At 37.8% G+C, this 22,608-nt stretch overlaps 1 protein-coding gene across 1 annotated transcript in view; it reads right to left on the bottom strand.

Annotated features, from left to right (window-relative positions):
- The window catches only part of bckdhb (branched chain keto acid dehydrogenase E1 subunit beta), a 108,209-nt gene that overhangs the window by 24,760 nt on the left and 60,841 nt on the right, over positions 1 to 22,608 (bottom strand). The window contains exon 9 of the mRNA XM_030157118.1: positions 2,943 to 3,029. Coding sequence (XP_030012978.1) covers positions 2,943 to 3,029 — 87 coding nt within the window. The remainder of the gene's footprint in view (positions 1 to 2,942; positions 3,030 to 22,608) is intronic.

Consider the following 22,608-nt stretch of genomic DNA (forward strand, 5'->3'; position numbering starts at 1 on the left):
CAAAATCAAAATCACATAATCAAAACCTTTACATTTACACAGGTACATTTTGGGAATTGAACTAATTATCCAAGGCAGAGTGTTCCACAAAAACGACTGCTTTTGCAAAATCATCCACAATTTATATACATTTAAATGTTTAGGTTTTGCATGTAACACCAGTGGACACGATGGGATACACACAAAACCTGGAATGGGACTGAGATTCATGAAAAACTCATGTGTGGATGAGAAAAACCACTATGATCGACACATTTAACACAGTGTCTTTATTTATAGTCTATAGAAGACCATTTACAGACATGTTGACACCAAGGTAGCTTTTCATGTCCCAATTTGGGTCCTATTTTTGGCCCCAAAATCTTACTAAAAATTAATTATGGAATGGCTCAGAGCAAGAGTATAATTATTTTTGCATTTATCTGACGTCATCATTAGGCCCATCCTGGGGGGAAACATGTCTACATTTACCTTTTAATATTGGGTCTAAAAAGCTGTAAAAGTGCAAGATACCAACATGTACCCAGTTTCATAGAAGCACCCAAATACACTGTTTATTTTCAAATGTTGTGTGTAAAAGCTGTTGCACATCAGGGTTAGGCAAAAACTGCTGATGCATGAGTAAAACAGGCTTAGGAACATGCAAACCCAGAAGAAATTATACACTTTGAGCTCTGTTCTGTGTCTCTTCCATGACACCGGTCAGTAATGGAGTCTCCAAGCTCCTGCGGTGAGGACGACATTTTGCTTGTTATTCTTCAACAAAAGGAGGAAGGTTTTTGGAGAACGGAGACGTTCACCGGCTCATCCAAGAGTCACAATTCCACCAAGTTTGCTTCAAGAAATATTTAATTTCCCTGGACTGTTTCAGGCGACATTTGAGATCCTGTATTAGAGTTCTGTTTTCATTTGAGCTCTGCCTGTATCTACATTTCATTGGACACACGGTTGTCTCCGACCTTGAACAACAAAAGGATGTTTATTCTACGTTTGTTCTTTGTGTTGAACTTTGGAAACGTAACCATCGCCTTATTTTTCTGTGAATGCGTGTATGCATATTTGGATTTGGTGTGGAAATTCTGCAGGTTTACCTTGAAATCTACCACTGCAGACTGGAAGACGTGATGGTTCTGATTCTCTAGAGCACAGGTGTCAAATATACGGCCAGTGGGCCAAAACTGACCCACCAAAGGGTTCAATCCGGCCCGTGGGATGAATTTGTGAAATGCAAAAATAAGACTAAAGATATTAATGATTTTAGCTCAGGTTCAACATTCAGCTCAGTTCGATGTCAAATGGGTCGCACCAGTAAAATACTATTATAATAACCTATAAATACTGGCAATTCCAATTCTTCTCTTGGTTTTAGTGTTAAAAAAAAAAAAAAAGTAAAATTACATGAAAATATTTACATTAACAACCTATTGTTTCACAAAAAAATGTGAATAACCTGATCAAATATGAACCTGAAATGTCTTAAGAAAAATAAGTGCGATTTGACCAACATTCTGCCTGATATTGAATGTTTTGTGTATTTGAAAATGTGTAAATGATAAACTGAGGCAAAATATTGTTAAAATTGCACTTATTTTTCTTAAGGAATTTGAGGTTGTTCATGTTCTTCATATTTTTTAAAGGATAGTTTGTAGACGTCAACATTTTCACAATGTAATTTTACTTTTTTAACTCTAAAACATAGAGACAAGTTTAGAGTTCTCATTATTGATCAGTCATTGTGAATCACTTTTCCATTGACCCTAAAATTGAGTGAAAATAACTTGCGCATAAAAATGTACCTAATGGAAAAATGACAATTTCGCCAAAACTTTCGTTTTTCAATTAAAAGTTTTTGCACTGGCAAGAGGTGTTTTTTTTGGGTGTGGCACAATTGGTATAACACGCAAAACTGCAATGGAAAGACCTATTTTTGCAACTAGAGTCACATAAATAAAAAAAATGGATGGTGACGGATGTTACAATAAGTGAAGAAGAAGAGTTTTAAAATAAACATGGTGCAGTATGTGTGGACACACCAGGAAACTGAATCTTTTTTAACCCTTGTGTGGTGTTCAGATTTTTGTTATTCAGCCACTGTTCACGGGTTTTTAATTCAACATAATCAAACAATTTTATGTTAAAATACTCAACAGATGTTTACTTCAGCCCAATTACAAGCAACATAAAAAGCATATATGTTTAATATTTGCCTTTTGCATTTGCTAGATCACATTTATGAATTGAAGTGCTTCCTGTTTTTAGTTTGTTTCTATAATAAAATCTAAAATAATCAAGATATGAGAGGAAAAAATTCATAAAAAAATAATTACTCATCATTCTTCTTTAAATAAAAAATGAAAACAGGTCCCACAGACCCAAACACCATACAGGGGTTAATTTAGTACGGGATAGAGGGGTAATATGTCATAATAATGAATATATCTGTAAATCGACACAATATTTATGTTCGTCACCATGTTCATGGAATGACTTCTCGTGTAATCTTGCAATAATAAATATCATCACAGAATTTGGGATTTAATGGAAAAACTGACATTACACACTTCTGTTTTTTTGACATTTAGTAAATATTGGTAAAGTTTGCCCAGATGTCCAATGGAAAAGCAACTATGTTGTTATTTTACTGGTTCTGACCCACTTCGGATCATATTGGTCTGAATGTGGAACCTGAACTAAAATGAGTTTGACCCCCTCCCTGCTCTAGAGAATTCAGAGAAGGCTTCAGTCAATCTCTGTTATATTAAAAAGAGGGACCACTATTGACAAACCCATAATAACATATGTGAGTCAATACCTGTGCAAACACCCTACCTGTGGGAGACACGTTCCGGTAAGATTTCCTCCAGTGCTTCACATTGTCAACACACACCACACTGATAAAAGGTAACACACACACACACACACACACACACACTCACACTCACCTGGACTGTGGAGCTGATCTCTGCAGCGAAGCCTCCAGTGATCGGAGCCTCGTGACTGATGAGCAAACGCCCGGTTTTCACCACAGACTGAAAGATAAAGATACAAATAGATTATTGCAGAAGGTTCAAAGCAGTAAGGCTCGTGTTCACATTAAGAGACAAAACAGTTCCAGTGTCCCTGTATGTCAGCGTCATGTTCTACCCGAATCAGTACCAGTTGAATGTGTGAGGTTGTCAAGTTCTGTTCTATGTTCCAGTCCTGTGGTCTGGATGCACATCAATCTAACAATAGAAGTGGGCGGGACTTTCACTGGAGGAGAACTCAACTAATTCAATCAAAGTCCATATATGACTTTTATCAATGATCAATAGGAACTATATTGATATCTGTAACCATTTACATGTTATAAACCATCAAAATATGGACCATTATGAGTAAAGGAAAATTTGTAATATTTCAGAAATTCCACAAAAATTCAAAATCAATATTTCTCAAAACTGTGAGCAAACTTTCTTGACATTGTCCAAAAGAAGATACACTTAAAAAAAAAAAAAAGACCAGTAGTTTTGGAGAAGATTGCTGAAATTTAGACATTGTAGATGTTGAGTTTGACCCTTCAGGGTCACTCAAGGTTAGGGATGGGAATCAATAAGAATTTAATGATTCCGATTCCATTATCGATTTTGCTTATCAATCCGATTCCTTATCGATTCTCATTGGGTGATGGAATAAAAGAGTACAAATGGGTGCGTTTGCATTAACTGTATTTTACATTTCCAGCTCTGCACAGAAGATATAACATATACAGTATGTATAGATAATAACAGATGACGCCAGGCCCGGTTCAGGAAGGGGGGGGGGGCTGCAGTGAAAGTGAAACTTAAGGCGCTTTACTAATTCCTCTATTGCCACATTTCCACTACGTGAAACCAGTGCGACTCTGCTTGTCTCCCATTGTTGTGCACCTCATTTCCTTTCCACTACCTTCGGAAACTTGTATTTGAGGGGGTATGACGTTTGTTGCCCTCACCGGAACCGGAACTGGGATGACAGCCCATCGTTCACTCTGCTGCTAGATTCACAAGCATCACTAAGTATCATATTAAATACATGACATTCCTGTAAATGAGTCACATGCTGTGGACAAATGTTAAAACATATTGGAGGGATTCCACCCTTTTGAAGAAATGGAAACTTTGACAGTGTTCCAGTGGACCTGGTTTTGTCTTTTTAGACCGTTTCTGCCTCAACACCATGTTGGCTACGTTCTGACCAAAACAATGCAGCGTATGCGTGACGTCATCGCGCATCCGCAATGAAGGCGGAATTGATAAGCAGAATCGTTAAGCAGGCAGGCAACGATTCCAAAGAATCCAGCTACTTGGATCCGGTTCTCAAAAAGAACCGGTTCCCGATTCCCATCCCTACTCAAGGTCAAAGGTCACGGACCCAAATGAAAGTCCATATATGACTTCTATCAGTGATCAATAGGAGCTACACTGATATCTGTAACCATTTCCACGTGATAAACCATCAAAATACGGACCATTAGAAGTAAACTTTCTGTTGAAAGTTACTGCCCTATAATTTATAGTAGACGGTCTATGTGTAAATTTTGTGCTGCAATCTCAATGCATTCTTCTAATAATATGACTACGTTGTTGAATGGACAGACAGATGGATGAACAACAAAACGATTACAATTCCCCTTCGGCGTGAAGTTGGCCGAAAGGTAAAAAGGGAAGTGGACTGTCTGTGTGTCTCAGGAATCACACAAAATCTGTCCAGAGCTGACTGCTGCAGTTTGTCATACTTGGCCAAGGAACAGACTAGTGAAAACGACAAATTAATAGGACCAATATTTTGGGAGATATTAGCAATTTTGCAATACACTAGCCTTACAATCACATTGCTATGGCCAGAATAATAGAATCATCATTGAAGTGGGTTACCTAGCAACAGATAAACAATAGGGCTACGTTGCCATGGTGTCAAATTTCATGTGCAGAAACAGACATGCCAGCTGAGAGGTTATTCAACTGAAAATACCAGCGGAATTTACCAAGAAAGGAAAGGAAAGGAACGAAAGGAATTAACAGGAGTTAATACTATTTTGAAAATTTTTCAAAAAATTAAAAATCAAAATTTCTCAAAACTGTGAACAAACTTTGTAGACACTGTCCCAAGGAAGCTGCATATAAAAGTTGATATGAATCTGAGCCGTAGTTTCATCAGTGAAGAACCTGTTGGATCTAGAAGAGGTCAGATCTAAAGTACTGTGTTAGTGGGATGGAAAAGCTCACACACTGTCGGCTGTGGTGGACTATATCTGCTTACTATGCTCTGGCTGCAGCTGTGTGTGTGTGTGTGTGTGTGTGTGTGTGTGTGTGTGTGTGTGTGTGTGTGTGTGTGTGTGTGTGTGTGTAAAAACTGGATATGTCAGGACTCTATAAGCTGCAGGGCTGAGTTCGGCTGGTGCTCTGGGCCAACAGGACAATCATGGACATTAGAGGTCTCAGCCTTCCAGGCATTTGCATTTGGGTTTTCTCTAACCTGACATTACTGCAGAAGGATGCCTCTGCTCCACCCGTTATCTCCCACTGCACTAAACCAATGCCATACTATAATCTAATCCACTTGCCACCGGTCCAGACCGAAGCTATGTCCAGACCAAAGCTATGTCCTCTGCAACTTCAGCAAACCTTTTCTCCCCTTTGTCCAGTTTTTGTTTCCGTTCTCTGCAATGATACATCTTATTACCGACATAGATGAGAGATGACACACTAATGTGATACTAATTCTGCGCATTCGTCCAACTCCTGACTAATATCCTGTGTGGGGGGAAAAAGTAGTCCTGTAGAGGTTTTAGTCATCAAGACAACAGTAACTACCTCTTAACGGTTGGTGTTGGTGTTCATGTTGCCAGGTTGGGAGGCATAGACACACAGGCATTACTTATAAAAAACATGACGTTCCTGGGATTTAAAGCCCTGTTCCACAGAAAGATGTTCTGGTATTCACGGTATATGGACAAAAGCATGTGGACACGTTGAATTCAGGTGTTTCTTTTGAAACAAGGGTCTGGGATACAAAACTAGAGCTAATTCAAGTACAGAAAATCCTCAAATCTTTTTTTTTTTTTTTTGCCTCGAGTATTTGTTTAATTATTAATTTTGTTTAAGTAGACACTTGCGTTCCGCCCCGGGGATCGTGTTCTACATGGACTGTAAACAGTGGCACACGAGACTCAAGGTCAAAATGTTGGTGCTATGGAAGAGAGCGAGGGGAAAAGGCAAAAGATGTTCAAAGTTTGGGATCACTTCAAACTTTAAAAAAAACACAGAATCTCGTGCAATGTGTGTAAGTACATAAGGTAAATGCCCTTCTCCACTGAACAGTAGCCGAACATTAGCCAATTTAACGTGATTCCTAACTGAGAAACACATCAACGCTGGTTAGAACGTAGACTATGCATTCGTTGTCTATAATGATGAGTCTCAATGACGGCTTGATGATGAAATCCGATAACTCGTTCAATCGCTGAAATACTCTGTGCAATACTCAACTCCAAAAAGAATCGATAGCTGCAGCCCTACGCAAAACAATAATGACAAATGTCATAACATAGTTTTATATTGGGATAACTGTCATTGCATTGGTTAGTTTGAGGCATTTTGGAAGCAAAGATAACAATTTAAACCAGAGATGGTTTTGACTCTCTCAGCATTGATTTTTTTTTATCCATGACTATGATTTTAAATGTTCTTCCTCTGAATTTCTGAACTATTTTTCATGCTCTGACTGTAAATAATAATTTTCTACCACATCTAACCATCTACTTTCCTCACATCTAACTGAGGAAGAAAAATCTCCCATTAAACTTTAAGGAAATATTGATGTTTTTATCTCAAATCATCATGAACAGGACATCTTACAGCTGTAGACATGATGTGTCCCAATACTTTTGTCCATATAGTTTATAAACATCAATATTTTTTTTAAAGATTAATGAGAGATTTTTCATTTACAGTCAAGGCACTAAAAAACAAAACAAAAATAAAAAATCAATGTTGATATAAATGAGGTCAAAACCATCTCTGAGGCATTTTGGAAGCAAAGATAATTTAAACCAAACTAATCAATGCAGTGATACTTATCCTATAATATAAAACTACATTAAAACATTTGTTATTGTTTTGTATCCCAGACCCCTGTTAGAAAAGAAACACCTGAATTCAACGTGTCCACATACTTTTGTCCACATAGTTTATCTTGTATTTTCACCCTTATTTAAAATGATTGTAAACATCTTGTTGAGCTTTGACTGTGTCTTCCTGTCTGCCATGACTCCTCCTTGTTCTGAGGCGTACATACATGTGTTTGATACTAAATCCTTGATTCATGTTTATGCATCTCTTCAACGACCAATAAACAACACATTCTTCATTTGCACTCGGGGGGGGGGCACACACTACCCAACTCTCCGTTCGCTCATTTCCAAGTGAAACAGTTGGAATGGAACTAAATAACCTGCTGAAAATAAGCCTCACATGTTCATATGGTGCTGTAAATTAGGCCTGACGTTTTTTTTTCTCCCCGCTGACATCGAGTATCAAACATTGGGGCATTCTGGGGCTTCATGCTGATGCTAAACAGGCGAATGTTTACATTGCTGAGGTCCAGGGTTTGGCTGAGAAGCACAAATAACTGTGGTGAGCTATACCACTGTACGTCTCCACACTCTCCTACTTCGGTATAAATGAATCAGCGCAGTGACACTGACGCTCTAATACTTGAGACCACGCCAACATGCCTCTGACTGGTGGGGCAAACTGGAAGATACTGTAGTGGGAAGTCAGCTATTTGACAGCTGGAATAGAAATACTCTACAGTAGGGGTGTCAAGCATACGGCCAGTGGGCCAGAACCAGCCCAAGATGAATATGCAAAGTGGAAAAACTACACTATAGATATGAACAGTGAGGTCACATACAGACCCATGTGATCTCAGGTGGAATAATGACATAATAACCTATAAATAATGACAACTCCAAACTCTCCTCTTGGTTTAATGTGAAAAAAGTAAAGTTACATTCCCAAAAATATTTCCATTTACAAATGATTCTTACACAATAAAATGTCACTAAGTCCAATTCGATCTTAAGTGGGTCACACCAGTAAAATACCATTATAATAACTTAAATCAGGGGTCTCAAACTCATTTTCTTTCAGGTTCTACATTCTGCTCGATTTGATCTCCAGTGGGCCAGACCAGTAAAATAATAACATAATAACCTACAAATAATGACAACTCCAAATTTTTGTCTTTGTTTAAGTGTAAAGAAAAAAAAAACAAAAAACATTAAACTATGAAAATACTTACTTTTATAAACTATCCAAACAAAAAAGATGTGAATAACCTAAAAAAACTGAAATTTCTTAAGAAAAATAAGTGCAGTTTTAACAATATTCAGCCTCAATTTATCATTTCTACATGTGCATTATGGATCGGATCTACAAAGACACTAAATACTTAGTAACAGGCAGAAAATAGTTCAAATTGGGCTTCATTTTCTTTAGACGTTTCAGGTTGTTCATATTTGTTCAGGTTATTCACATTTTATTGTTACAGGATAGTTTGTAAATGTAAATATTTTCATAATTTAATGTTAGTTTTTGCACCAAAACAAAGAAAAAAATTTGAAGTTGTTAATTCAAGATTTTTTGCTTAATTCAAGATTTTTTGCTAAATTTAAGACTTTTTTTTTGCTTAATTCAAGATTTTTTTGCTTGATTCAAGATTTTTTTTTTTTACTTCATTGAAGATTTTTTTTGCTTAATTCAACATTTTTTTCCTTAATTCAAGCTCTTTTTTTTTTTTTGCTTAATTCAATTCAAGACTGTGGAATTTTTGACTTTGCAAATTCATCCCACGGGCCAGACTGGAACCTTTGGTGGGCCGCATGTTTTAGACCCCTGAGTTAAGTACTGACAACAACATTTTCTCTGTGCAAAATATGTTGAAAAAATGTTTTAGTGCAAAATACAGGACCATGAGTCCTGTAGTCCAATGCCATATTTAAAGACATTAATTGACATTTATTTGACCTTTCAAGGTCAAAGGTCATGTCACCAAATGAAAGCCCATACATGACTTCCTATCTATTGCCAATAGTAATTATATTAATATAAGTGTGTTTAAGTTATAGCACTTCGGAATGTGTCCCATTATAAACCAGTGGGGATTTTGAACATTTCAAAAATTCATAAAAAATGTAAAATCTATATTTGTCAATTCTCTAAACAAACTTGGTGGACCTCACCCCAAGGAACCTCTGCTATGAATTTCAATTGATTCTGACTGACGGTTTTGGAGAAGAAGTTTCTTCTTCTTCTTTCTGTTGGAGTTAAAAAAAAGGAAAATTACATAAAATGTTTCCATTTACAAACTATCCTTTCATAATAAACTGTGAATAACCTGAACAAATATGAACCTGAAATGTCTTTAGAATAATAAGTGCAGTTTTAACAATATTCTGTCTGTTATTAAATGTTTGGTATATTTGTAGATCCACTGTGAAGTTGTAATGCACATGTGGAAATGATAAACTGACACAGAATATTGTAATATTTGCACTTATTTTTCTTAAGAAATTTCAGGTTGTTCATGGTTGTTCAGGTTTTTCACATTTTCATGGTGTAATTTAACTTTTCTTCACACTAAAACAAAGAGAAAAGTGACATTTTGGATTATTATTTATTGGTTAATATGTTATTATTTTACTGGTTCTGATCCACTAGAGATCAAATTGGGCTGAATGTGGAACCTGAACTAAAATAAGTTTGACACCTCTGCTCTACAGATTCATCATCTGATGCGATAATAAAGACAGTAAATAAAATGCTGCATTTACTGCGCCTGAGAATTGTGAAAACCTTTAAAAAAAAACAAAAAACAAGGTGAGTGAGTTCAGTGTGCAAAAATCACTGATTATATGACACCGTCTTCAGGAATGTGGACGTTAATAACAACACTGGAAGACAATAACAACAGTTGGCGATGTGCACGGTGAGGAGGAATCAGGCGAGGGGTTGAGACCGGGCCTGTGTCTTGATATGACATGTTGCCGTTATGTTCGCCTTAGCGTGATGACTCATCCAGTGAATAAACAGAGCTGCGGCCCCGCCCTGATGCTGAACCCGTTCCTCATCTTACACCAGGCCCACACAGACACAGACTGTTAACATAACAGTGCGACACCAGCTTCGCTCCCATCTCCCCGTCGGCCATCGTCTCCCTGAGGGGAGACCCCGTCATAGTACTCGCTGCATCAGGAGTGCATTCTTCAGATGCTTTTCACACAAAAGGAGCCTGAGCCACTGTTTTTACAATATCGTGGGATAGAATTTCAGACACTGGGGGCTGGGGGAAAAAACTCATGACCCAGTTAATAGACCTGTCCCAAAACGCTGCAGCCTAAACACAAGTGACAGACGCTGGCAGAAGTGGTTGCTCGCTGGCACGGACATATGGGCTGTTCTGGAAGTGCTGCTGCATGCCAGGGTATAATATGACAATATATGCACAAAAAAAAAAAAAAAAACAGCAAAATGTGGTAACGTCTGGGAGAGCAGGCTGACTGGGGGCACGAGGTAACGCAGTTCATACGATGACACCGAGAAAACAGTGGCAATTGGTCACTTTACTATAACAAAGAATACAGAATTCAAATTATACATAAAGAATCTATATTATAAAAGCCAAGTGGCCTCTGTGTGTGTGTGTGTCCGGGGATTCACACTAAATCTGTACAGATCTAACTGCTGCAGTTTGGAATATTTATGTATTTTCGGTCGAGGAACAGACTAGTGAAAGTGGCAAGTTGATAGGACCAATATTATGGGAGATATTAGTAATTTTGAATACAATATCCTTACAATCACGTTGCTATGGCCAGAATGCTTTGGCGGTGACTGCTGGACAAATGTGGTACAACATGCACGAATACACAACAGCATAAAAACGATCACATCTAGAATCTGTGGATCCCCATGGGTGCACCAGTAAAATAGAATAGAATAGAATAGAATAGAATAGAATAGAATTAGTTAGGAAATTAGGAGTACTACTCCAGTCAGCGCAACAATACTAATAAAACACCGATACTTCAGAAAATAAGAATAGAGTGAATATAAAGTTACAAAAACTAAAACTAAGATAAGAAAATAGAATAAAAATTTTACAAAACTTAAATAAAAATAGAGTTAAAATAGAATAAAAAATTTAAAATAGACGTAAATATGAATAGACATATTAATTACAATATTATGTATGACAGTATGAATAACTATAACAATACTGACAATATTAACCTTATGTATTACCACTGATAACAGTATGTACATCTATAAACAATATTAACAGTATGTATATCTATGAACTCAAGTCTATATATAAATAGTGCATCTATACTTTGATAAATATTGCATTGTTTTTGCAGAACAGAAGGTTATTGCACGTCTTATTGTACATAATTCACATTATACAGGGTTATTGCACATTATTGGATGTGATTGCGTAAGGATGCATGGAGGGAAGTGAATGAACAGGAAGAAACAGCAGAATTATGACTTTTGTTGTTTAATGTGATGAAGAAACTGTCTGTGAATCTATTCTCATTCTGAGTGACCTGTCGCATCTGCCTGAGGGCATGTGTCCTCTGAGCTCTGGGTTCTGGGTTCTACACATCTATATATCTGAAGTATTTGTTTTGATCCTGCAGAATGAGGAAAATTTGCAACATATGAAAGAAGTGTTCAATACTGCAACGATGAGGGGTATAATTAAAAGACAATCAGTGAAACAGAGGCTGGCTCTAAAAGGCTCTGTATCCTTCGACATTTAATAGACGGACAGTTGATTCTACAAACCGTATGTGGTCGGCGTGTTTACACAGTACCTGTTATTATAACGCATCATCTCTCCTGAATTCAGAATAATTTCAAAAAACACAATGATTCCCACTTCTCTCTTTCCCACGAAACGGCCTCGTCACCATCACCAAAGCAAAATGAATCTGATGGCAGCCGACGGTCAGAGGAATGTGGAAATGCACGGCAGGTTCAACAGAAAAACAAGGGGTTCTACATGTTCGCGGCACTATAAGGGAGCGTTGTACAAAATATTTAACCCTTTAACCCCTGAGAATTTATTTCAGTAATGCTGTGAACTTGTGTCTGTTTCAGGTTCATTAAAGCTGCTGTGAGTATGTGCTTGTGTTCCTTTTCTTCAGTGGTTTTGTTTTACTGTGTTTTAGAGTCAAAACAGGTGGAATAACAGAAAAAGACAGAGAGGAGTTGAAGTTTGACAAGTTTGGACTAAATAAGCCACTCAGAATGTACATCAGTAAGAGATTTAGGATGTTGAACATGTGGATCTTTAAAATTTGAAAAATTCAGAAAAAATTCAGAAATCAATATGTCAATTCTTTGAACAAACTTGGTAGACCTTAGCCCAAGGAACCTCTGCTATGAATTTCAATTGATTGTGGCTGATGGTTTTGGACAAGTTTGTAAAAACCTTTTGGGCCTTTTATGTTGATATAGTAGATTAAAGTGAAAAAATAATAGACAGATGATATAGATGAAGTTGTGCTGAAAAAAGATACCAAACACGGGTATAGTAAACATTTCTTTATTTAGTGTATAAAGTACTCAAAAACAGCCAAAATAGGCTCAGACCCCTAAGGCAGTATTTTTCAACCTTGGGGTCGGGACCCCATGTGAGGTCGCCTGGAATTCAAATGGGGTCGCCTGAAATTTCTAGTAATTGATTAAAAAAAAAAAAAAAATTACTAATTTAAAATTTATGTTGAGTTGACAGAGACAATCCCAATCCATAAAAGACATGACAAACTGTGGTTGTGAAACTGCAGCACTGTGGTTCTATTTATCTGTCAAATGTTCATTGTGGTCGGTTTCAGATGCTGCAGCTCTTTCATAATTCATAGTTTGAGTTCTTGTTTGTTCAGTATTAATTGTCATCCTTGTAAATCCAAGCTGGACTGACTGTACATATCCTGACCAAGGAAAATCAAATTGTCCCTTTGTGTAGTAATCCACACCTGGCTTTACTGCCTCTGCCCATAAAAATATACATTATATAGATCAGGGGTATCAATCTCATTTTGGTTCAGGGGCCATATTTAGCCCAATTTGATCTCAAGCAGGCCAGACCAGTAAAATAATGACTTAATAACCTATAAATAATGACAAATCCAAGTATTCTTTCTGTTTTAGTACAAAAAAAACCCCAATTAAATTATGGAAATATTTACATTTTACAAAAAAGATGTGAATAACCTGAAAAAACAGAAATTTCATTAGAAAAATTGGTGCAATTTTAATATTATGCCTCAACTTATGATGAATACATGCACATCACACATAATGTTACATAAACATTTGGTAACAGGCAGAATATTGTAAAAATGTTGGAGTTTGGAACTAAAATTTGAACAATTTCTACAATATTCCATCTCTTATTATTATCACAACTACAGATCACAGTGGATCCATAAATGCACAAAACATTTAGTAACAGGCAGAATATTGTTAAAATTGCACATTTCGGGTTGCTCATCTTTTGTTTTTATTTATGTATTTATTTGCATTTTATTGTGAAAGAATAGTTTTGTAAATGTAAACATTTTCACAGTGTAATGTTAATTTTTTCACTTAAAATTTTTCCACATAATTTTTCACAAAGAAAATTTGTAGTTGTCATTATTTATGGGTTATTGTGTTGTAATTTTTACTTGAGATAACACTGGTCTGTATGTGGAACCTGAACCAGAACGATTGTGACAACCTTGACTGTTCAGGTTAATTTTTGCACTTTCATCCTGCAGGGCCGGAATGGAACCTTTGGCGGGCCACATTTGGCCCCCGAGCCGCATGTTTGACACTTGTGATATAGACTAAATGTCCTCTAAAATTAACCTTTATTTGCGACATAGTATAGCAAACTATTACAAGATCAAAAATAAATTAATTTTAGCAAAAAAAAAAAAAAAAAAGTCTGTTTTGAATGTCTGGGGTCGCCAGAAATTTGTGATTTTAAAATGGGGTCAGGAGTAAAAAAAGGTTGGGAACCACTACACTAAGGGTTAATGAACCTAAAACAGGTGCAGATTCACAGTAGCACCTTTACCTGGAGTCACGTCTCAGCGGTTAAAGGGTTAAACCCCTACTAACACTTGACCTCTACCAAGGTTATTATAGTTAATGAAAACTAACGAAATGACGAAAACTAGAATAGAAAAACACTTTTGTTAACTGAAATAAATAAAAACTACAATTAAAAGAAAAAACGATACCTAACTGAAACTGTATTGTGTGTTTACAAAACTAACTGAAACGGATAAAAATTATGGATAAAATTCCCTTCGTTTTCGTCAATGTCAGATTGATATGAAAGCGATTTATTTCGCTCTAGCAATTTTAGCTAGCGGCACCGTATGACACTCCACGGTCCGTCATTTCTCGTCACTAGTGGTTTCCAGTCGTCTTCTGGTCCCCACTCTACCTGGAAACATGGAGACTAAAGTTGGGAGAAAGCAGCAGAGTCCTGTCTGGGATTTATTTGAATACGACAGTGAAGAAGAGAAAATATATGAAAAAAACTAAAACTAATAAAAACTGGCAAACCTGCTCTAAAAACTAATTAAAACTAACTGCATTAGAGAAAAAAAAGTCAAAACAAAATACAACGAAACTATCATGAAAAATCCAAAACTATTGGAACCTTGACCTCTACTCCCTAAACCTACTCATGTTAAACAGGCATTGGAGAATGGAATCTGTGGTGCAGCTCATTTATGTGAATCAAGATGAATCTACATCAGAGAAAAATAGAACGCGGCTTCAGTTCCATATTTATGAAGTTTTTCCTGTTGTCACGGTCCTAAACCTGTCCGATTCATTTAACTCACCTCGGAGCCTGAAGTTCTGCAAAAACAACACACACTCTCAGACATTCTACGTCGCTGACAGGAGACTGTGACAGCACCCGGACCTCTACATAGTAATTGTGGCTGTGGCCTTTAATGCAGTTGCTTCCGGTTCCTGGACGTGTTTCCAGGAGACGCAACGATCCGCTCTCATCGTGTGGTTTGACCCTTTTTCTCCGAGTCACCCAGTCCTCTTATTTGCCCACGACAGCCCCCTTTCATGTCGGTGAAACTGAGACTCCGAAAGGGGGCAAAGCTGTAACGTTCAAGACGGCGGTGGAGCCACAGGAAGTGCGATGAACACTGCATGAAGATGATCAGTTACATGAGTCCAAGAGCGAAATTATATGCCTTGTGTGAGGACAAGGCAGTTAAACACGCCATGAATCTTTTAATAAAGCTTCGAGAAGACATGTTGGCAGAGGACGTCCTTGTTACGGTTTTCTACGGCTGTTGTCCTTGTTTTCTACCCTGGACTTGTGCCTGATGAGTTTATTACTGAGTAGCTCATGTGAATAAAGGAGCATCTTCTTCCCAGGTTGAAAAAAAAAAGTACTAAAAAAATATACTCGATGACAGCGGATAAAAATATGTAAGAAAGTACAAAAAGAGTCCCCAGCGGAGGAGTAAAAGAAGGTAAACAAGTCTCAAATGTGGATTTAGTTTGGAAAAGACCAAGAATAACAAAGAACAGAAACTGGAGAACAATGGTGCTAAGTTAATGGCGTACTTCATGATGTAGGTAGGGTTCACACATATTTCAAGGTCAAATTCAATCACTTTTAAGGGTCATTTTCAATGAACAGATGACAATACCCTGTGGCGAGGGCTGAGGGTAAAAACTAGCGCATCTAGAACTCATGGTTCCCCGCGGGTCAACTTGCTAGTAAAGTTTTATTTTTCAAAATGTATCATCTCTGTAAGTAGCTGTGGCTTAAGTTAATATTAAAGGAGTCGTATGTAGGTTTGGTACTGCAACCCAAGGTTCTAATAGTTTTGGATTTTTCATTATGGTTTAGTTTTATTTAGTTTTGACTTTTTTTTTCTCTAATTCTGTTAGTTTTAATTGGTTTTTAGAGCAGGTTTGCTAGTTTTTATTAGTTTTCATTTTTTTCTAAATGCTTAGTTTTAGTTTAGTTTTAGTATTAATTTTAGTTTTGTCGTATCTTTACTCTTCTTCTCCATTGTATTCCCATAAATCCTGTACAGGACTCTGCTGCTTTCTCCCAACTTCAGTCTCCATGTTTCCAGGTAGAGTGGGGACCAGAAGACAACTAAACGACAAGTGACGAAAAGTGACGGACTGTGAAGTGTCATATGGTGCTGCTAGCTAAAATTGCTAGAGCGAAATTAATCGCTTTCGTATCAATCCGACATTGACAAAGACGAAAACGAAGGGAATTTTATCCATAATTTTTATACATTTTAGTTAGTTTTGTAAACATCCAATACAGTTTCAGTTTGTTATGTTTTTTTTCTTTTAATTACAGTTTTTATTTATTTCAGTTAACAAAAATGTTTTGTCAATTCTAGTTTTCGTCATTTCGTTAGTTTTCATTGATGATAATAACCTTGGAAGTGACGGACTGTGAAGTGCCGCTAGCTAAAATTGCTTGAGCAAAATAAATCAATCCAGCTCAATCCAACATAAACAGAGACAAAAAAGAAGGGAATTTTATCCATAATTGTTATGTTTTAGTTTTGTAAGCACGCAATACAGTTTCAGTTAGTTATTGCTTTTTTCTTTTAATAATAGTTTTCATTTATTTCAGTCAACAAATATGTTTTTCAATTTTAGTTTTTGTCATTTCGTTTGTTTTCGTTAACGAAAATAACCTTGCTGAGTACATAAACTTACATCAACTTTTGATTTATATTACCTTTGTATGAGGTATGTAAGAGCCAAACCCTCACTGCTGTTTAACACTAGCTGGATAAACCCTGCTCCCTGCCTCGGCCCTGGCTTTGAAATGGAATGAGGGCTCCTGGTTGGTGGCGGCCGGCGGTAGCTGGGCTGGGCGACAGCTCTGGTGGCTGCAGCTTTACTACTCATTGTGCTACAGGGCTGTCATTAGATGCCAGAGTCGTTCTGCTGGCTACAGGGGAAATGTCATGTTTACAGCCATTCCCATACACACCCAAACCTAATGAGCTGCTGCATATGCTCCATCCTGACGACTTCGCCCCGTCTTACCCTCCAGAGGGACTCCTTCCTGGGCAGAGGTTCAGCTCATCCTTCCCATCCATTTTTCAGAATCAGAATAAAACCTTTTTTTTTTTTCTTGTGTTTTTTTAAACCCCGGGGGCAATCATGGTTGCATAATAACACAACTATCTCGCATTAACCCATAAAGACCCAGAGATACTTTTGTGGCAATTACAAAAATCTTTTTTTCTCCAAACTTTTTTTTTATTGAATTTTTATATTATAACAATCATAACTGTACAATTGAATGTACGTAAACTATAAAAACATAGTTATGTACCCTAACTCTAACAGAGTCTCAACCCTGATGCACCTCATACTCCAACAAAAATATATATACACTTCCAAAATGAATACATAAAATAAAATTAATTCATTAAAATAAAATATATATCCTTAGTTAAAATGAGAAATTGTTTGTGTCCATCTTTTTCATATATGATAAGACAGGCTGCCACATTGCATAGAATTTGGCTGCATTGCCTCTTGTGGTATATCTTTATTTTCTCTAATGTCAGATCTTTAACCTCTCTTAAGTGATTTATCACCATTTACAATATTATCTTCTGCATCTTGCAATTTTCAGGTGAAAATCGGGTATTTTCCTATCTTTAATTCACTGATTATGTAGATGTTCATAAGAGATCAGAGTAAATCCAAAGGTTAGTATATCAAAACAGAGAAAACAATTAAAAAGTGATTTTTTTTTTTTTTTTTTTTAGCAAAATTTCTCATTAACTGAACATAAACCCAGTGTGTCCATCCACTGTCATTGATCCAACTCCATGGGTTTTACTGGTGAATCAATGTTGTAGAAAATGACGGTGTTTCCACGGTAACTACAGAGCCTCTGAACATCCAAATGGGTCATATCTGATGACCATGAAAAGATGAATAACTGTATTTTACATGAATTATTTACATGTATTAATAGGAGTAATGGATCAACAGGCATTACACAGTTTAGCAGTTTAGCTAACAGTAGATAGTTTTGGTCTGATGGTGAATGTTTAGGTCTTTGAGGGTTAAATGAACAACAATGGGCTTGAATCTACAGTTGGTGCAGTTGCTTTTGTACATTTAATATCAAAAGGTTCTTTTTCCAATAAACCAAACAAAGAATGCAAAAACAAACTATTTATATGGAAGGAGGATGTTATTCTATGGTGATAGAATCTGTAAAAGCCACCAAACCACTTTTCTACATGAGACTTATTCAGAATATGACTGTACTTTAAGCTCGAATATAGATAAAGAAATCATAAGGAAAAGTGGCTTTTTCAGTTAAATATATCAATATCTGAACATGAACCCAGTGTGTCCATCTACTGTCAGTGATCCAACTCCATGGGTTTTACTGGTGAATCGGTGTTGTAGAAGATGACGGTGTTTCCACGGTAACTATGGAGTATCTGAACATCCAAATGGGTCATATTCTGATGACCATGAAAGGATGAATAACCGTATTTTACACCAATTATTTACATGTATTGATAGGATTAGTGCAGTGATTCCCAACCTTTTTTGGCCCCTGACCCCATTTTAATATCACAAATTTCTGGTGACCCCAGATATTCGAAACAGAGACATTTTTCTCTTGGAGATGTCTTAGCGAGGCCAGGCGGATTCTATTCTTTGTATTTTCTGTTTGGTCGAGTTTCGACTGTGTCCGGGCAGGTCGAAGTGTTGTAGCGCATGCGGTCACATGATCGGGTCAATCAAGATATGCCCTCTCAGATGTTATAGCCTGTATTTTATTTGAACTGGATTTTTATTAAGAAAAACGTGTGGTATTTTAATTATAATGAAATATATATTGAATCATTAAAGAATAATTTTTATTAGTAATTTATTTACTTTTTTTTTTAAAAATTACTAGACATTTCAGGCGACCCCATATGAATTCCATGCGACTCCACGTGGGGTCCCGACCCCAAGGTTGAAAAACACTGGATTAGTGGATCAACAGGTATTAGGTATAGGTATAGGTAACAGTTCAGATCAGTAGATGCTTTTTGTTGCCAGTGGCTTGTTTGGGTCTTTACGGGTTAAATACATGAAAAAAATGAGGTGAAATAGAATGAAAATTTACATGTCTTCGCTCCTCCCTTCATCCTTTTACCCAAGTCTGCTATTATGAAGCTTATGCTGAGGCCAAGCGCGCCCCACTCTGCGGCCTGTGACTCAGAGGCTGGCAGCCGATGACCTGGCATGGCCTCAGAGGCGAAGGTCAGGGCTGTCACTCTCCCATGGTAAATGGACTCTCACACACACAGACAGATGGGGGTCTCCACAAAACCCTGGGAGCACATACCACACAGCAGCCATGCACGTGGATATACTGTCTGCAAGTATACACACACACACACACACACACACACACACGTGCAGACGCAGGTTTTTTTATGCGCTGCTTATTCCGAGGTGATTTATGCCTTCCGACAGCGAGTTACTTTCACAAGACCATCTCATGCTGCTGGAGCTGTCGTGGTATTTGCATTAAGCGTTACCTTCGCAAAAAAAGGAGGGACAGGACGGAAAGAGATCTGGGAAAAAAACAGTGGCATATTTACACAGTCCACACAGAACACTAACTCATTTTTAAAAGACAGAGTACAGACTTTTTGTGATGAAAACTGACTAAAAACAGTCCGCACTTGGAGCTAAAGTGGGCTGTGGTTTGACTGGTGCAGAATCACATTATGTGCTTTCGACTGAGTTTCTAAAAGTTTTCAAAACACTAGTCACACGAGTCTTTCCAGAACGACTTGCCAACACTTATTTGTTGGATCTGTATTTTTATGCCACTAAATTGGTCGAGTGTAATTTTAAAATAGTGGTGATGACAAAAACAAAATGTGAACGTACTGTACGTGCACACACACACATACACACTGGAGGCTGGAAGTGACTCTCTTCCAATATAGTAGGGCTCCTTTTCCCTCAGGCTGTCCATCAAAATGTGACAGGAAGAGAAAGTTTAGTCCTTCGCCGCCACCGAGGAGTCGTCCTCGCCGCTGGATCCGCTGGCTTTACTCCCTTTTCGCCGACCCTGTAATTGCACGGCCACCGCAGGGTCCTTACTCATGCGACACCATGTGATCTCAGTGACAAATGAGAGTCGGGACGAAGCTTGACTAGTCGCTTAGGCCTTTAAAGTGGCGCTGTGAGATTAGCGGAGAGGGGTGAGCGCTGGGCGAACCGAAGGCCCCCCCCGTTAAGTCACAGCGCTGAAGGGGAAAAGGGCCAGGAGGAAACGAAAATAGGACTAATGGTCCTGTAGCTCAGCGGCATGTTCTATCAAGAATCAATAACAAGTTGAATGTGTAAGGTTGTCAGGTTCTGTCTCTATGTTCCAGTCCTGTGGTGTGGATGCACGAGATCAATCTACCAAATAGAACTGGGTGGTACTTTCACTAGAGGAAAAAAATTCCTAAATGACAATGTCTCAAAACTGTGAACAAACTTTGTTGACATTGTCCCCAAGGGAGATGGATATCAAATTTAAAATGAATCTGACCAGTAGTTTCGTTGGAGATGTTTGAAGAAATTACTAACGAAGATGAAAGACAACAATGACAAAAACGAGGAAGATAACAATGACGAAGAAGACGATGATGACAAAGACGGCAATGAAGAAGATGACCACGAAGATGACCATGAAGAAGAGGATGACGACAAAGACAACGACAAAGAAGACAACAAAAACGACCACGAAGAAGACGGCAACAGAGAAGACGATGACAAAGACGATGAAGACGACAATGAAGAACATGACAATGAAGAATAAGAAGGCAATGAAGACGACAACAAACACGATGACGACAAAGAAGACAATGAAGACGAAGATGACAAAGACAACAAAGACAACGATGAAGACGACTACAAAGATGACAATGAAGACGATGACGATGAAGACGACAACAAAGACAACAACGAAGATGACAATGAAGAAAAAGACAAAGATGACTATGAGAACGACAACAATGAAGACGACAACAACAAAGATGGCGATGAAGAGGACAACTACGAAGATGACGATGAAGACGATGACAATGAAGATGACAACGAGGACGACAACGAAGACGACTACAAAGACGGCGATGCAGACGATGACAAAGAAGATGACAACGAAGATGGCAATGAAGACGACTACAAAAATGACTATGAGAACGACAACAATGAAGACGACAACAACAAAGATGGCGATTTAGAGGACGACTACAACGATGATGATAAAGACAACGAAGACAATGACGACAAAGAAGACGACGACAACGGTGCCAAACACAGCGTCTTGTCAATAGTTCGTGTCCTATCGGCCTTGAGCTAAAAAAAAAAAAAACCCTCGGTCACACTTCAGTGCCGTACAATCACTCGCTCTCTCATGACAGACGGAGGGAAAGTGAGAAAGGGTAAGAGAGCGCATGAAATGAAAGAGCACGAGGGAAAGTGTAGAACAGCCTCGGCGCTGGGCGGAGGGCCAAGCCATCCAGCAGAGGAGCCAGGACGCCAGAGGAGACCTCAGACAGAAATAACTCCAAACATCCCATAAAGACCCATTAAAACCAATTCAACTCAATTACTCCCTGACACACAGACATACACACTCTCTACCTTTGTGCCCCGAAGCAACGCTGTAACGCCGAGTGGGAGCGTACACACACACAGACTCACAACTACGACTGTACGCACTCGTACTTGATGACAGGCCTTTGTGAGCGTCCCACAGGCTGCCACATGCATGAGGAGACAGAACGGCAGTAAAAATCAATCAATGATTTAAAGGCCTATAAAGCAGTGTAGAACATAACAAAAGGGAGGTTTCTGTGGCTGTAACATCTAACTCATTTTTGTAAGGAGTATTTTGACTCAGTAGGATAGGCCGCGTAAAGTGAAATTAATTACACTGCAGTCGGAGCAAATGGACGTAGAGGAGGTGGAAACTGCAAAACACAGTCTGACCTCATTATTTAGTGCCATAGGTAATAAAGTGTGAAGCTCAGAACTATCTGTTTTGTAAAATCATTTAGCAGCGCTGATGTATTTGTCACTATTAAAGCTCTCTGCAGACACAGACACTTCTCAGGAAAAACCGCTAAACATTTCCCAGAATTTTTGAACAATCCCAGCATTTTGGTTCGACGTAGCCTGAAGGGGGGAAAAAAAAGTGTTATGGAGAATTCATGTAGTAGACCTGCAACAACAGGTCTACAAACACGGTGTTATATTATGTTCACTTCAAAACTGCCTGCATTGTTCATATGGATTCCTACATAAAGACTTACTGCAAAGATTAGGAGGATAACTCAAGAAATTAAATCCATAAGTCCATATAAGACTTCTGTCAGCGCTCAATATGAACTCTATTGATATCTCTGAACATGTTAGAATCCATCACAAAATCATCAAAAAACATGAATTTCTAAAAAAAAAACCCCAAACCTGT

The sequence above is a fragment of the Sphaeramia orbicularis genome, chromosome 16, assembly GCF_902148855.1.
Source record: "Sphaeramia orbicularis chromosome 16, fSphaOr1.1, whole genome shotgun sequence".
Taxonomy (NCBI): domain Eukaryota; kingdom Metazoa; phylum Chordata; class Actinopteri; order Kurtiformes; family Apogonidae; genus Sphaeramia; species Sphaeramia orbicularis.